General features: G+C 42.1%; 1 protein-coding gene across 7 annotated transcripts in view; it reads left to right on the top strand.

The window, feature by feature from the left end:
- The first annotated feature begins 1,040 nt into the window (after window positions 1-1,040).
- LOC124556761 (nuclear factor 1 X-type) overlaps window positions 1,041-17,546 on the top strand; it is a 587,449-nt gene continuing 570,943 nt past the window's right edge. For all 7 annotated transcript variants that reach the window (XM_047130767.1, XM_047130763.1, XM_047130765.1 and 4 more), the window contains exon 1: window positions 1,041-1,158. In XM_047130767.1, the coding sequence (XP_046986723.1) occupies window positions 1,078-1,158 (81 nt within the window). In that variant the 5' untranslated portion in view covers window positions 1,041-1,077. The remainder of the gene's footprint in view (window positions 1,159-17,546) is intronic.

Raw genomic sequence — 17,546 nt, 5'->3', positions numbered from 1 at the left:
TCCATTACCCTCGTTTTGCTTTTGTTGATGTTCATCTTATATCCTCCTTTCAAGACACTATCCATTCCGTTCAACTACTCTTCCAAGTCCTTTGCTGTCTCTGACAGAATTACAATGTCATCGGCGAACCTCGAAGTTTTTATTCCTTCTCCATGGATTTTAATACCTACTCCGAATTTTTCTTTTGTTTCCTTCACTGCTTGCTCAATATACAGATTGAATAACATCGGGGAGAGGCTACAACCCTGCCTCGCTCCCTTCCCAACCACTGCTTCCCTTTGATGCCCCTCGACTCTTATAACTGCGATTTGGTTACTATACAAATTGTAAATAGCCTTTCGCTCCCTGTATTTTACCCCTGCCGCCTTCAGAATTTGAAAGAGAGTATTCCAGTCAACATTGTCAAAAGCTTTCTCTAAGTCTACAAATGCTAGAAACGTAGGTTTGCCTTTCCTTAATCTAGCTTCTAAGATAAGTCGTAGGGTCAGTATTGCCTCACGTGTTCCAATATTTCTACGGAATCCAAACTGATCTTCCCCGAGGTCGCCTTCTACTAGTTTTTCCATTCGTCTGTACAGAATTCGCGTTAGTATTTTGCAGCCGCGACTTATTAAACTGATAGTTCTGTAATTTTCACATCTGTCAACACCTGCTTTCTTTGGGATTGGGATTATTATATTCTTCTTATAAATTTTGATCCCGGTGATAAGAGGTGCAATATTCAGAACGTTTTGCGAATTGACAAAAAAGGGAATGCGTTTCTAAAATGCACAGTTCGTAGAGATAGACAGCGTATGGAAATGAGCGCAGAGAGGAGCGCGCGGTGCGGATTGTGGCTGCGGCAGCCGCGCTTTTTGCGGCTGGGCTCTGCGCTGCGCGGAGCGCACGTGGTCGCCGCGGTGGTTCGGTGCCGCGGGGGGCGCGGGGGGCAGCGGGGCGGCGCCGGGCCGGCCCACCCGGGAGGGGGGCGAGGGCCCGCCCCCGCGGGGCGTACCGGCCTCCGCCGCCGCCGCTGCCGCCGCCGCCGCCAGCCTGCCGGGCCGGCAGTACTCGCGCCGCCGCCGACGTGCTCGCACCATGTTCATCCCCGACACGCTGCGGAGCTGCATGGTGGAGCCCGACGTCTCGACATACCTGCAGGCGCCCTCGTCTGGACAGGTGTGCTCCTCGCCCTCGCTTCTCTTCTCGTTACATTCTTGTCGCTCCCGCTGTTTTGTTATCTGGTTTGCACCTCCACCCTCCCGTTGTGGACCGACTGTGCGTGTTATCTGTCGCCGGGCTTCGCACCGGCTCTGAGCCGCTCGGCAGCTGTGTAGTGCCGTACGGCGCGCGTCGCCGGAGGAGGTGTCGGCCGCCGCGGGGAACAGCTGTTTGTTATTGTTGTCGGCGTAGGCGTGAAGCTCGTGTGAAAATGATAAGGGGCGGAGTGCGGCGCGTCGGCGGTCACGTGACTGGTTGCCAGGGGGCCCGTAGGCGGGGCCTGGCCGCACTGAGTGACAGCGCGGGGTGCACGTGGCCGCGCCATCCCTTCGCGCCTTTTCGGCCGCACCGCTCCACTACGCGAACGTCATGTCGCCCGCTAGCGAGTCCTTCGTGTGTGGAGCCATCCCCCGCTCTTACTGACTCAGTGATGTGGTTCGGCAAAACGTCTACATCTAACACCTTTGTTATTGTTTTCTTCTGACCGGATGGGTTTGCCGGTTCCTGTCAAAGCATCGTCAGTGTGTAGTTTTGCTGGGCGACATTGTACGCCACAATGACAGTGGGCGGTCGATTTTGCACCTATCGTCATTTCTGCTGTGAATGCTGTTACAGTAACTCTTGTACGTCACAACAATGACGAGAAGTGCTAAAATTGGTCGCAGAATTGTAACTGTCTATACTAAAACTGAAACACGCCTGAGACAGCGAAACGATAGCAAGCAAATCTCTAACCCCACTGACGATGTTAAGAAACGAAACGCAAAACGGGTGTGCTGACACTAAATTTGCTATTGAGCAGCTGTATGCAGGCGGTTTGACCAACCTCGTTACACTACTAACTCGTTTTATCTACTTTTGCTTGCTAGGAAATTTCGCCTCAAATATACCGATAAACAAACATCAAAAATAAATTGTTGGAAATCGCTGTGTTGTGTCTATATAATAACGATGAATATATTTTCGTAATATCGACATGATTTCAGTGAAGGTCCTCCTTTGTTTGATAACACCGGTATGTTCGCGTGAAAGTCGTAGTATGTTATGTACTTGTCACTTGCTGGAACACACGCCAGACTAAACTGTTCACAACTTATTACATAATTTAGTAAGGGCAAAAATCTCCCAGAATTTTTTTATAAATATCCAATGTCTACACTGCCAGCGATGTGTGTGCCCTATTTATCCTCTGAGCAGTATAGCATACTCTTAGAAAACGTGATCGGCATTAAAATTAGTGTTTTCCTCGGTGGTTTATACAGAAGTAGTTGGAGATATGGTGATATACCGGTGGGATGATATCAGTATAGGACAGCAGCTCTGTGCCTGAGTCACTTAAGTAGCTTTCAGATAGCGTAACTGTACCCCAAATATGTCTCGGTTTACACGCCCCGCTGGTCTTTCTCGCAACTAAGGCGATAACGACACGTACATGTTTGTACGGCAGTCCAGGTCAAAAGTCAACATGTTTTGTCATTCTGGGTGAACACTGCACCCCAGAGTAAGCCGGTGGCTTGGAATGTTCATGTGCCATCCACTGTAGCCTGTTATATATCCTATAAAGCATTAACGAATTTATAGTGTCTCATAAAGTCCATTAAATGCGGCTGAAGTATTGTTACTGTTTAGCTAGACTTAAATATAACAATTCACAAAGTTTTCTGCCCTGCATAGTGGAGGTGTTGTATGGGAATGTTATGCTTTCCAATTGCACGAGAAGAAGTGAAACCTTACCCTGATACTCCCTCTAAAAATCTGTATGAAATGTAGATCAGCTGCTTGGCTGAGTAGTGTTTAGTTTCTTGCCGTTAAGTACTGTTCGCCTTGGGACGTATAACATCTGTGCAGGAACGCCTTGCGGGCGAACAGCTTCAGCAGGACACTTTCCACTTGGACCTGGTGAGCGTAGTGTAACAGACCAACTGCGTCCGCTTTGCCTTACAGTGAAAGACCACTGCTGTCAGTAACAGCAGCTCTAGTTGTGAAGTCTTTTGTTTAAAAAGCACGACAGGATTCGACTTCCTAAAGGTCGTTAATTGATCGTGTTTTTTAAACAGAAAATCTTACACCAGGAGCAGCGGCAATTATCTACAGCTGTGGTACTCACTGCTCTTCTCATGGAGAAATTAATAATTTAAAAAAGGTAAGAAGCTGTAACGAGCTATATTTGTGACAATTTAGCCGTTTGCCGATTATCGCGATTAATTTGTAGGCACTAGACGGAGCAGAACAATTGATGTCCAAAAATCTGAGCTAAATACGATGTTTAAATGCTACCGATCTTATCGAAATTATTACGAAGATAAAAAATTATTCTCTTTTTTGTGTCAATTTGAATTTCGTTTCAGTGTTTGTTTCTCTTCATTTAACTTCGTAGCCCTTTCAATATTTCCATTGTTGCAGCGGTGTTAGTGTGCTAGAAGAAGCCTGTCGAACACGAATTATTTTTTCCCCTCTTCGTACTTTTAGCGCTCCGCACGGATAGTTCAAAGGCATTTCTTAACATGAAATTAAGTTTAGCGTTTCCTCTCCAACGTACACGCAAGAGTGACGTCTTACGGGTGTAGGACCTTGTGCTCCGCCTAATTTTAGAGACAATGGCTAGGAAACTGCGACCACGCTTGGAGATCTTAGTGTCCGAAGTAGACGAGACGACTGAAATACAGTGTAAGACATCCAGAGTGTTTCCGCCGCTTGACAAAATAACTATGCTTATTTAAAATGACAGCTAGATTCATTTTTTGTAAGTGTCTGACGAATTTTAAAGAATCGTCCTGTTTTTACTTTATGAACTTTGGCACCTTCAGATTTTATCCATTTTTCCTAAGGAATAAACTGAAGTAGTTTTACTATGCGTTGTCACGAACACCATGCAAAACAATCAGTAAAATTAATCAATGTTTCAAATACTTTGCTGGTAATGATTCTACCTGACGAGTTCCGCAGTTCAGTTGAGAACAGTTCCCACGCCGTGAATACCGAATTTGAAGCGGCTTGGGGACGAGTCCAGAACTGTAGATCAGTAATCTACGCCCTGTGGCTCCGTATTTCACTCAGTCCTTTGGCTCGCAAGTCTGCGACAAATAAACTGCCCACAAATCTATTTTTAAAAAAACTCAGATTTGTCAGCTCTGGTTAACGGGACCGGTCGTAATCTGGTTCCTACGGCCGCTCAACTTCTACGCCCTGGTATCCTCTCATACTTGTCCTAGCAATCAGTTGTAGTGCTCTCTTTTGACTGTGTTTTCATTCAGTGGGCAGCAGGCCTCAGAGTGTCGGCATCTCTTGTTTGGCCTTGCTTCTCCGACGCCTTACCGCACCCCCGCAGACTCGCCCGTCAAACGGAATCCGCCACTCCTTAATAAATACTTTCATTTCAGTTGATTTGATACTCGTCTTGAATGAGCGAGTACAGCCGAGGGATACTTTAGGGCAAGTAACGATACAGAACTTTAAACTTGTTGGTGGGATAAGCAGTGAGACTTATTTGTGTCCTCTCGGCAGATACAGTATCTTAGCTAACAAGCCTATCCGTGTCGCCTCGTTACACAATCGAACATAGTGTCACGTGGCATTGAAATATCGCAAGGTAAAACTTTCCCCGGTTGAACGGTTATTCAGTCGTGAAATAATTTTCTGGTAACCACATCGGAAATAAATGTAAAATATTAATTGTACAGCTGTATTAAAATACAGCATTTATCTAGACCGCTAAGATCTTACAGAAGAAATAGAAATAATTCTGTCGTGCTAGTCTTATTTTACGAAGCACAAAGTAAAGTGTGACCCATGTACATTTGTTGATTTGTTTCTGTTGTACGTGTTTTAGAATCGGAATGTTACTTTTAAAGCAGTCACTTTACATTTCCTGTTTGTACTACGGGCCTAAAAACTATCTCTTTGAATTATCTCTTATATGGTACAACTAGTTTTGCATATCACTACTTTTTTCCCTTTTATTTCTATTTTCCACAAATTATTTTTTATTTCGACCATAAATAGGGAAAGTGGTTTAACTTTACAAATTTATTGCCTATGTTCCTAGGTAAGTGGGGAAAACATAAACTCGAATGGTGGTCCTGAAACACTGTAACACTTTCTTTAGACATATAAGTACTGGAAACTAAACCCACCTGAAACAGACAACTGTGGGAAGACCTCTAGTTTAACATCGAATCCAATGCGCAATCTTTTTGTCCTCAAGGAAGCATTGCTAAGGGTGAAAGATCATTGAATTAGAAACTTTTAGTGCTTGCCTTTATGTTCTAAACAGTTCTTGAGCATTTTTCTGACTGAAGAGAATGAGATATAATCTTGTCACACTCTTCCTCTTGAATATCATCGTTTGTCAATATGGCTTAATTCATCCTTTTTTTTTTTTTTTTTTTTTTTTCTTACATTGCCCGTGTCTGCATGTTTTGACATCTGTTTAACAGACAAAAAACGTAATACAGTTCTGTTTCTGTTTTATTAGATTTTTATTGCAGTCTAGGCATACTTCATTTACGTTCATTTAAAACAAGACTTCTGCGCTTTCATTAACCCGAACTGCCCATTTCACTTTTTCCCCATGTATCACCACCATCATCACTACATACTCATGATCCGGAAGCAAATTTAATAAATTCTGCTGTCAAACCTAGCGCTGTTCCTAGACTCTTCTCCTGGGAATATTCACTTTTCATGGAGCCGGTGCGAAATGAAAGCAGGTGGAATATTTTGGCTTATTAGAACGTGAAATACTCTGTTTGATCAGCAATGTCCATTTCGTTATTTTAAAGTTTCGTATGTTTTTAAATCATATGTTCCTTCGTTTACACTATTAAAATGATAGCAGTTCTTCAATTATTAAGCTGCAACAGTGTGCTTTTATTGGGTCTCACTTTCATTACCGTCAGCGGTTAAACAATTACATAGATACAACAACTGCGCTGTGAGAACAGCCGCTTCTGCTTGTTTAGAATTGCAGTGGCAGGAAGCTAATGGAAATATTCATCAGTGAACTGCTCATGGCAGTTTCCAGGTGTTGTCTGAAGCGGTTATTTATTTATTTATTTTTCGCACTGAGTCCCCTGGTTCTCCAGAATACCTCGAGACATGCGGTTAAAAAGCTGTTCTTTATAAGACACACTAGGTATGATGAGTGATATTTCTGTAAAGCAGACTCACGTAGCAATGCGAGACGTAGAAGTCGCATGCGTGATACATTCTAATTTAACCTATCTTATTCTCAAAATGTTACAGCCAAACCTGTCGTGCTACCTGTCACAAGCTAAACCAATGATATTCTGTTTTTGCATTCTGGACGGATTTCTGGTCTATTAGAGGTATTTGATAGATCACAGTATCTTTCTAGTGTATTACGTTATCAAATTAAGGCTGAATTTCTTTATAAGGCATGTACCAGCAAATGACGTTTCAGTACGTCACGTAGGTTTACTAGACTATTTAGAAATCGGAGAAAGTTGAACGTTCTTTTACTGCTGTAAAGTATTACTCGGAATCAGCCATGAGGGTTTATATGTGCACACTTGGCTCATGCTTCTACCTTCCGGTAACTTTTATTTCCAATTTTTATATCTCTAACATTTATTTTGCAAAAATCTTTTACTTATTGACACGAACCTGGTGCCCTTCGGAATTTGAGGTAGTCAAAAATGGTTCAAATGGCTCTGAGCACTATGGGACTTAACTTCTAAGGTCATCAGTCCCCTAGAACTTAGAACTATTTAAACCTAACTAACCTAAGGCCATCACACACATCCATGCCCGAGGCAGGATTCGAACCTGCGACCGTATCGATCGCGCGGTTCCAGACTGTAGCGCCTAGAACCACTCGGCCACCCCGGCCGGCTGAGGTAGTCAGATTATAGCGGTGTTGACAGATTTGTATTTCCATATACTGGTTTTTCAGTGTTTGTGGTGATATGTGTGTATTTTCCAATAATACGCAGCAGAGAGTTACATTAAACGTATTTTTTGCGAGGGTGACAAATCTCACCCTATAAAAAATAAATGCAACCTCCTTTTACTGAGTGCAAGACTACTTCGTTCAGGCGGAGTAGGTTCAGGGAAACCAAAAATATTGGGAAATGTCATCGTTACGTACTTATTACACCATTTGTGTTTCAGCATCCATACTTATTAATATGAAAAAATACATAACATAGCGATAATTTGTATTCTGTAGACCAAAAAAGACATCTTTACAGTTAAAATTTAAATTTATCGTTGTTATAAGTATTCGTTCAGGTCTGCGACTGACTAACGAAATTCTTTTAAAATGCATTTCCTGCTCCAGTCACTCTTTATTACTAAGAAGCTTTATTACGACACATTCCGGGAGCATTGCAAATTGAGGAAATTATAAATAAATTGGTAAAAGATCACTGTTAACGTAAACACAAACCCCAACATACATTTTCAGAGTTGGATATACATTTGTGAATACAGGTATTTACTGTCAAGATAGTGAACTATTATCCAACTATCAAAGACGCTTTTTTAGAAAATCACTTCCGATGATTCTGAACCTTCGTCTTGACAAAAGTAAATTACATTATTTTGACAATAAATAAATGAACAACTTCCACTCTATATTTTTTGCATTTTGGATTGATTTCAGAGAAAATTGCTCTACCTTCATGTGACTGGAATCAGTTTCCTGTTTTTCTAACTTCATTAATTCCCCCTTAAAAATCAAAAATATATATACTGTAGCTTTTCCATCGTAAGAAAGCTAACTGAAGAGAACTTTTATAGTATCTTCAGGACTATTTAGAGGGTACGCTCCAAAGTCAGGTACCAATGGATCCTTACATATCTACGTGGGTGTGGTTGTATCCAGAATAATTTAATAGAGTTCAAAATGGTTCAGAAATGGCTCTAAGCACTATGAGACTTAAACATCTGAGGTCATAAATCCCCTAGACTTAGAACTGCTTAAACCTAACTGACCTAATGACATCACACATCCATGCCCGAGGCAGTATTTGAGCCTGCGACCGTAGCAGTAGCGCGGTTCCGAACTGAAGCGCCTAGAACCGCTCGGTCACAGCGGCCGGCTAACAGAGTTCATGTGCATAATGTGTAGTTAACATTGTGTAAGTACTTACTTAACCGCGCGGTCTAAGCGCAGCAGTCATGGACTGTGCGGCTGGTCCCGGCGGAGGTTCGATTCCTCCCTCGCATATGGGTGCGTGTGTTTGTCCTTAGGATAATTTAGGTTAAGCAGTGTGTAAGCTTAGGGACTGATGACCTTAGCAGTTAAGTCCCATAAGATTTCACACACATTTGAACATTTTAAACACTTACTTAATCTGCACCAAACTAGAGCCTCATTAATTTTTATTTATTCGTTTTCATTGCGAGCTGTTTCTTAATAGCTACACTACATGACACGACGCGTTAAATTACAGCAACGTAAAACTCAAGTCTGTGCAACAGTTGCTACACCTATGCTACCTGAATGCGCGGCACATATGGAAGAGATTTTAGTTTCGAACCCCGCACTTTGCCAAATAAATATTGTGAATACAGCATAACAATCGACTATAATACAGTCAAATTACGAGTATGAGCTGTTAAAAAGTGAGGTAGGCAGGCAAGAGAATCTAGAGCCACGCCCTCGACGACGCAGTAATTGACTCGTAATCTCATCGCAATATTTGCGTAAGATGAAATAGTGCCGAAAAATAGTGCCCTCTAGATTCCTAATGAGGCCGCATTGATGTTACGTAACAGCTGACACACCGCGTTATCTGTAGAGAATGTCAACAGCTTGCGATTCGAAGAATTCAGCAAATTTGCTACACGACTTCTGTGTGACGTATAAGTTTGTTCTTTCTGCTCCCGCGCTCAGTTTGTTTCATGTTCTTCCAACGATTATTTGCTAAGTTTTCCGTGTTCCCAGATGGAGTGGATATGCTCCTTGTTTCGGTGTTCCCCGCCGAGCTGTTATCTGCCCCCGGACAGCGCAGTAGGCATCCGAGCGGCCACGCTACTTCCCTGACACTGTATGCTACCGCTCCCACACGTCTATCCCGGAAGGACTCCGAAGTCGGCTGGTCCCGGTGGAGGTTCGAGTCCTCCCTCGGGCGTGGGTGTGTGTGTTTGTCCTTAGGATAATTTAGGTTAAGAAGTGTGTAAACTTAGGGACTGATGATCTTAGCAGTTAAGTCCCATAAGATTTCACGCACATTTTTTGACTCCGAAGTCAGAAAGCAACGCCTAGCGCGCCGAAAGACCGGACTAGTTGAAACGAGTTCCCAGTAATCTCCACACTCTGCTCTAGCTGACTTGACTGAAGGATGTGAGATAAGCGTAATCTTAGGCTGTCACTGCCGAAATAACGCATATTTTCGTATCACTGCAAGCTTCTGTAGATAACGAGACGAACTAGTGTCTGGTATGCGGTTTCCTTATCAAACGCACCGTATTTTTCTAGAACTGTTAAAACAAATCTAAGTTTTCCATTTGCCTTCTCTACTACCGATTTCACGAGGGCGCTCAAATTTTTGGACTCAAATCTCCCAGTGGAAGATAGCGTCCACACCTTGCTTGTACTAGCTATTTCATCTAATTATTTTTAAATAAGATTCGTAATCAGCATCACTCCGATATTGACAGTAAGACAAGGGTGTCCAAACCGCGGGCCGCATGCTGCCGAAAGCGGCCCAAGAAGAGAGAAACTATCACACGATCGTTAAAAAAAATCTGTGAAATTCCGTTTATTTTATGATAAATTGAAAGTATTCGGTTTGAAATGCCCGGAACACGATATCTTTCTCTCATTGGTCCATCCATACCTAGCTTTCCAATTTATATTTTTCAGTGGCTATAGTTAGTGTTTAGTAGATTATGTGAGGCTCAAAAATACTCGCCTTCTTCCAATGTGGCCCAGGTAAGCTGAAAGGTTGGACTTCACTTCTCTGCGATATGAAACCATTGTTGAAAAAAGAAATGTGAAAGAGAAACTCATACAAGATCTCTCTGAAAGCACAATCTCGGTATTCCTCAGAGAACACTGAAAATTTAATTTTAGGTGACTGAATGGGGACCTGAAGGCTGTTTTCGCGGATACGAATAAATTGTCGTAAGCCCATGTTGAAAGTGTGTACTGAAGCTGTGTACTGAGGAATAGACGTCCGATGGTGTAACACATCACATTAATTTTTACAATTTCCGTGAGAGAATAATGAAACTCGTTCTAGAGTTGCAATTTCTTACGCAGTTCAAATATACAAAGTAAGAGGATCAGTAGGCTGAAACTGCTGTCTTTGTTTCTCTCTGCTTGTCTTTCGACTGATTCTCTTTGAAGTGATTTCTCTTCTGCAGCCTAAATTACATTTCGCGAAGTCAGTTGCTTCGGAACTCCACAGCCAGAATATGTTACCACTAAGTACGGAGAGTGTCTGTTTTCGTCAGTTCCTCGTAGATACACCCCTTAAGCGATGATGAGGTCTCCCAGTTGGATTTGTGCTCTCAAGAAATTCGTGGCCTCAGGTAGTCTCGGATGATCCTTTTGTCTCATATGGTCCAGCCAATAAAACAGTCGGTGACTGAGCAAACTCTACGTACCAGCGATACATGTTCACTGTATAACATAAATGTTTGTATTTTTATGGATTCAACAAATCTGGAAGATCATCCTGAAAGAGCGGCGACAAAACTGTTCTACCACCGCTCTTATCTAGGAAGGGCAGTTCGAGCGCCGCAGAGAGGTAGAGTACAGCTGGCTACTCGTAGCTGCTTTATATGGCACTTAAACTAGACACTAGGCACAATTTACACATGAGGTGTATTAACCAGCTGCTGGTTAGTTTAATGTCCAAATGCTCGTGGTTCGAATATTTAACTTGTAGGCACTATCTATATTACGAAACTGCTATCCCGAAACCTGGTACCAGTTAGTGGTTGCGTATCTAATGACTTCCAGGGTCAATAAAAATTTAATTTCCAGTATTTCGAGTGGTTATTACCCAGTTTAAAGATTTTAAAAGTCACCCATTAAAAGGTATAGTCTCACGTTAAATGTTTAACACAACGGGGGCAAGTATTACTGATGGAAACTGTGTGTTGGCCTTAAGGCGGAGGAACTGACGGCGTGCAAAAAGCCAGATTTTATTCACCCAGTATTTGAGAATGAGAGTGCTTACCGACTTCCAACAAAATTTGCACATAATTTCAAACCTTTAAGAACCTTTTTCTCGCTGACACCCCCACAAACTAATGAAAGTAATAAAGTTTTTTGTTTACTACATTCTCGCTGTTCATGCATCCAAACTTCAGCATCAGGATGACGTTTTGATTTCTTACTTCTTTACAAACGAGTCTATTCGCAACGCAGCTTGCAGACAGTATTCGCATATATCGCCGAATGTACCTGAAAAATTATACCGTTATACGACATATAGCACAGGAGATATAACGTCATAAACATTGAGGTGCGTGAAAAACTCGCTTCTGCTTGAAATGGAGCACAAATTATCCTGACTGTATTATCTAGTGTTTCATAATGAGAGCACTTAGCAACATCCAATAAAAATCAAGCGTAATTTCAAACATTTTATCGCTCACACATTTGCGTGCAAATATTCAACACATTAATTCATTTGTAAAGCTCAATAACTAAGGCCCCACACTTCTTTCAGAACATATTTATTGTTAAGAGTCAGAATTTGGTGACAAACTACATCAACACGTCATGTCCATGTCCTATTTTTCTACGTAGTCTTCATCATGTTCTATGGCCGTACGCAACCGTTGTGGAAGAGCATGTATTCCATGCTGGTAAAAGCTCTTGTCCTATAGGCGTAGCCATGTTTTCGGTGCATGACTGACACTCTTGTCATCTTCAAAGTGCTTTCCCTGTGGAGAATCTTTAAGCGGCCCAAAGAGATGGAAGTCCGAGGGTGCATGGTCTGGACTATAGGTTGGCTGTGACAAGACGTCCCGAGCTTGGCTGATCATGGAGATCTGTTTCCGTATTTCTTGAGACTGTAACTTTCTTTACTCATCTCCCAACTGTACTCCTATCAACTGAAGAATCGCCATACACTGCACACAAACATGTATTGATGTTCACCACGGTTTGTTTTTCTGCACACAAGAATTCAATAACAGCGCGCTGCTTGTAACGTGAGCCGTACGTAGACGCCACTTTGACGCTTTAATACGGGTCTATCATCTGCCAGAACGGTTCTAAACTTCACCGGCGTACAGAAAAGATATCATATGTAAAGCACCAACAAGGACGTTTGGCTATGTATATTAATGGCTTTTTAAAAAAAATGTGGGTCATTACTTATTGAACGACCCTCTTAATTAGACTTTTGATGCTGTGGAGTCTGACTCCTTAGAGAATCGGGAGTTTGCTGTTGCTACCTGAAGCAATATATTTTGAGGCATCTCTTGTACTTCGCCGGCCGGAGTGTCCGAGCGGTTCTAGGCGCTACAGTCTCGAACCTCGCGACCGCTACGGTCGCAGGTTCGAATCCTGCCTCGGGCATGGATGTGTGTGATGTCCTTAGGTTAGTTAGGTTTAAGTAGTTCTAAATTCTAGGGGACTGATGACCTCAGAAGTTAAGTCCCATAGTGCTCAGAGCCATTTCAACCATTCTTGTACTTCCTACGCTACTTTCTGCTCAAATATGTATTCACTGGTCGATTCGCAAGCACGTAGTGACAGTGTCATTTACTATTCTGAAACAGTTTGGTTACCAAAAGGCAATGGCAAGTGGTCTCCTGAAGGGTCCTTCCAAAAACTAAACAAGGCTAGAAGTACTACCACGCTGCCGGAACGATCCTCGAGTCTCAGTACACAAAGACTGTTTCCGTCGTACGGTGGACTTCTCAGCAAAGGAAAGGCACGGTCGGATTGGGGATCGAAACCGGTTCTATCGAAAGAGTTGTCGGCACGCTGGACGCTGTAGGAAAATATCTGCGAGTGCATTTGTACGACTTGGCGGTAGCATGGTGAGCAGTGTGTTGGTGACTTAAGTGTGCGGCCCGACACGTTCGCACAGTGCTACTGGCATCGCCGACTCAGGGAGTGGCCGACACCGCTGCGATTTATTGGCGCCACGAGGAATTGGCGTGGGCTCGCGGGAAACACTTCTCGCCTATCTCGTATACTTGACGGACAGTCCTAGGGACAAGGCGCCATTCTGAGACACACACATCCTGTCCACTTTGCTGCGGCCGCCTCGAGAGGCTCATTAAAGCCAGGTAGTCAAATACATAAAAAATTGGTTCCCTCGAACGTATGTGGTTCTAATAGTGATGGCACCCGCTACAGAGATGGACACTGGGAAGTGAAGGCACTGACAGCCAAATAATTCTCAGAATTACCCTTACTGCGTGAGATCCAATACGATAGTAACAATGACGGAGCGTTATAACTGCCGCAGAAAAAAAAAAAAAAAATCTGAGTACACTGTCCGTGTCTGCGCAGTAGATTTTTCGTGAAAACGTCGAGCTAAGACCGTAACTAGTGTTTCGTATTAATATGTAATTTAACTATCTAGCTCTATAAATATAATGAGTACGCAGAGTAGTATATTGATTACAGAATAGATAAGTCACAAGTTAGAACTGTTGCTGGCAGCATATGCCCGATGGGCCGGCTACGTAGTCGCTTTGCACAGTTTCTTCATTTCCTTTCCGACGCTGCCGTAGCTCTCGCATTCACTCGTCTCAGGGCTTTTTACGCTTTTTGGATTCCTTTCGACGCGCGCTCTCCTCTGACTCGCTTTTTCTATCATTCCGAGCGTATTTACGAGTCATATGAGACGCCATCTTTCATTACTTCGTAAATTTCAAGTTAGTAGCGATTTTCATTTATATTCAGACGAATATTTTTAATGTGTCACTTTGGGTCATACAAGTGCTCCATAAGCTCTGCACAATGACACCCGAACTAATGTCCAAGCTAAACACATTTCCAATCTCCACCAATTTATAACTTTAAACAAAGCTAATTCCCAACGATCACACGCATGTGCCTTTACTGGTACGATGACATCACAGGCAAAACAAATACGGCATGAGAAACGCATACAGAAATGACCATTGTTTACTCATTATTCCATTATTACTGTCGTAACTATTAGCGATAGTGTAGTATGTCACACAAGAAAGATCTACCGACGAGCGAATAGACGTTTTCATGTCAAAAAATAAAAATGTAGAAAAACGGCACTGGATAACACTCCAGTCGCTGTACAACTGCTATAGGTTGACTCAAGAGCTTTGCTTTGAACTCACTAGACTGAATCATGTCACACAGATAATCATTTTTGTCTCAAGCAGTTCGTGTTACAAGACGCGGCGTTTGGGAGGTACACACCCAGTCGGAAGCGCTCAGGCAGAATAGAGGTATTCTTTCCCAAGACTCAGTCACTATATTCCCACCTTACTTACGTTGTATACACTAAATCTGATGACTCAGAGATCCTCATTACTGACTGTTGAAACCAAAGTACTGTCTTGTGGAATTATGGATCCTTTCTTCTCGTACAATTGGTACCGTTCCATCTCGAAGCGTTAGTTTTTTGCGATAACAGCATCTGTTTAATGTGATGAGTTTCTAGTATTGACGATGATGGGACAGAGAGAAGGGAGAGGGAAATCCTTGTATCTCCTCACGAAAATATCGAGGAGTAGTCGAACTTGACGTTCTCAACCGATGGACGGACAAACAGTGTCATGTGATTTTACTCTACGAAACGCTTTGCCGGTGTTAGCGATTGAATTCTGGACGTTCACGCACAGAAATTCTAGGCAACCACATTTTATCCCCTTGGAAGCCAAATAGTGGTGCTGAATATTTCTTCCACTATCAGGACTAATTAAATAACTGGCATTAGTAACGTCGGCTAAAGGGGAGATGTTTCTTCTGCAGTGTTCATGATGTACTCGACGAGTCATACACTCTACTACAATAAACGAAATATCTCTTCAAGAAATGACTCTTACTGACAACCAAGATCCTTCTAGGACCAATTTCCAGGCCACGTTTGTAAGAACGGTATCGTGTAGAGTGGAAAATTCACTTGAGATGTACTGTTCTGTCTCCACGAAATACAGCGGGTTGCTCGGGTATTCGCTACACTTTAGTAAAATCAACGTACTCCTCAAAGTTTTGAAAGACTCCCAAGCTGCTGCTATGACGGGACGCTGAATGTGGTGAGCTTCGCACTTGGAACATCTCCCGAAAACCTTCCGCAAGACTAGTTAGAGCGTAAAGACGTAATTTCTGTCATTTCGTTGCACCATGTTAAAGCCATCTTCTGTTCGACTTTGAGTGATTTTATTAAACGTCATGTCAGTCATCATGTGTCGTCTGACACAAATGATCCTTGGTCTAACCTTGCGAACGTAAATAAGTATCTCAGAAGTGTAGTGGCAGTGTAGACCTCTATCTTAATCTAATGTGGACTAAGATATCTTGTAACATGTGCTCCGTATGTTCAGAGTGACACATCAGAAGACGGGAGTGTTTTCACAAAAGACAGGTTACCACCCGAGGAAAATGGCATGTAAAAAGAGGTCCTCACTCACCTTGTACGTCACCTTCGTTTCAAAATATTAATATCACTTTGAATAAAGTTAGAAAAATGGAAGGCACATGGCGTCTTGTGGACACATAGACTAGCATCGACAAAGAAAGCTATAAGCTGTTTGTAATCCAAGGTTTGTGCAGGATTTACTTCACCCACTGATATTTCGAAAAGACAATCATAAAATAGGAGTTATTAAAAAAGTTCATTCCAAAAAAATGTTATTTTCTATTATAATCATTATGATTACGGAATGTTAGTCTTACTGGCAGCCTGTGAAAGTTGAAGTAATAGATTCTTGTCGTACTTCTCGCGTCACTCAGTTTTCCGCTGTTGCAAATACTAAAAGTAATAGATTCTTCCCATGCTCCTTGCGTCACCTGTTTTACTGTAAGTGCAATGCCAATCGGCACCATAAGAATATGACAAGCACGTGTTTTGTGCATACTACAAGACGTGCCATTCTGAAATTAAAAAGGCAGAGGAAGCTAACAGAAAAAGTAAATTGCTCTTTCTAGTTTTTCATATCTGTTTTTAGTCAAAATCTACACATACCAGTTTTCTAGCGCTATCCTAGATTTGCGGCCCCTCATTTCTGCAGCCGCTGACGTATCATAAACGTTCCCAACGTTAATAAACACAGACTGAAAGAGACAATGGAAGGAATTACTTATTCTGCACGTGCCTTTGTACTAGGAAGTAAATTGTGAACGTATTTGTTTCCGTTGGACGAACTGGTATTGGTTATTGCAAATATGACGCTCTCTACATAAGGAGCTTGAATTGCACAAACCAACGAGGGATCATTCTTTTAAATAATCAAATAATCAGTCTGCTACATTTACTAATAAACTAACTTTGCAGGTTCCACTAACTTACACTAAATTCATTTAAGTTGTTTGGTTACTAAGGACTTTAATGGCAACAGCATGACAATCTCTAGCCTTCCTTTTTTCATGATACTCGATCTGCTTCTGAGGTTGACAGGCTGGGTTAGCGCTTGTTTAAATGACAGAACACAGTTTTTTAACTACTGAATGCATTTTAGGTTTAAAAAACACGACAAAGTTAACCTGCGAAAGTAATCGAAAGGTGACTGTCCCTTTTCAGGATAGTTCAGCTGGCATCATAAATTTAAGATGAAAACTGTGATTCTGCCGAGTTTATTCGATTGCTGTTATTTTCATAAAGAATTAATGCATTTCGTGTTTCACCTTCGGAGAAGTAATTTTCTGTATAATTATAATCGTTTTTCTATCGTTGACTTTTGACTAAAGACCTCCAGTGAAGTTGCATAGCATTACAGGAACGCTGTTCTGAAATATCGCCTAATACCTTAACGTTACGCATTAGATGAAATTTGTTTAATCTGTATGAAACCGTTTTCTTAGAATCGTCGCTTCACCTAGGCCGAGCAGTATATGTATCCTATTTTTGTCCGTAGCGACGTGGTACTACACATGCAAATTACTCATAAATAAGAACGCAACTCCTAAGCCATCCAGAACTTTGTGAACCAGAAATTATTATCTTAAAGAGTAAATTGCAATCGACGAATAAACGGTTTCTTCTGCAGCAAGAAAGTAGGAATAGTTTATGTAAATTGAGAAATTTCAAGGCCCAAGTTGAGTGTATATTCCGGATCAAACAACGTTAAATAAAAAGAATGTACGATCTGCACAGATAGTACTCACATCGTGTATCTCCACATCATACACCAATAGCGTGACTTCTCCAATGTGCAAGTACATAGAGGAACGTGTTGAAAATACACACATCGGATAA

This window comes from Schistocerca americana, chromosome X (genome assembly GCF_021461395.2).
Source record: "Schistocerca americana isolate TAMUIC-IGC-003095 chromosome X, iqSchAmer2.1, whole genome shotgun sequence".
Classification (NCBI taxonomy): Eukaryota; Metazoa; Arthropoda; class Insecta; order Orthoptera; family Acrididae; genus Schistocerca; species Schistocerca americana.
This window is presented reverse-complemented; position numbering and strand designations above follow the sequence as displayed.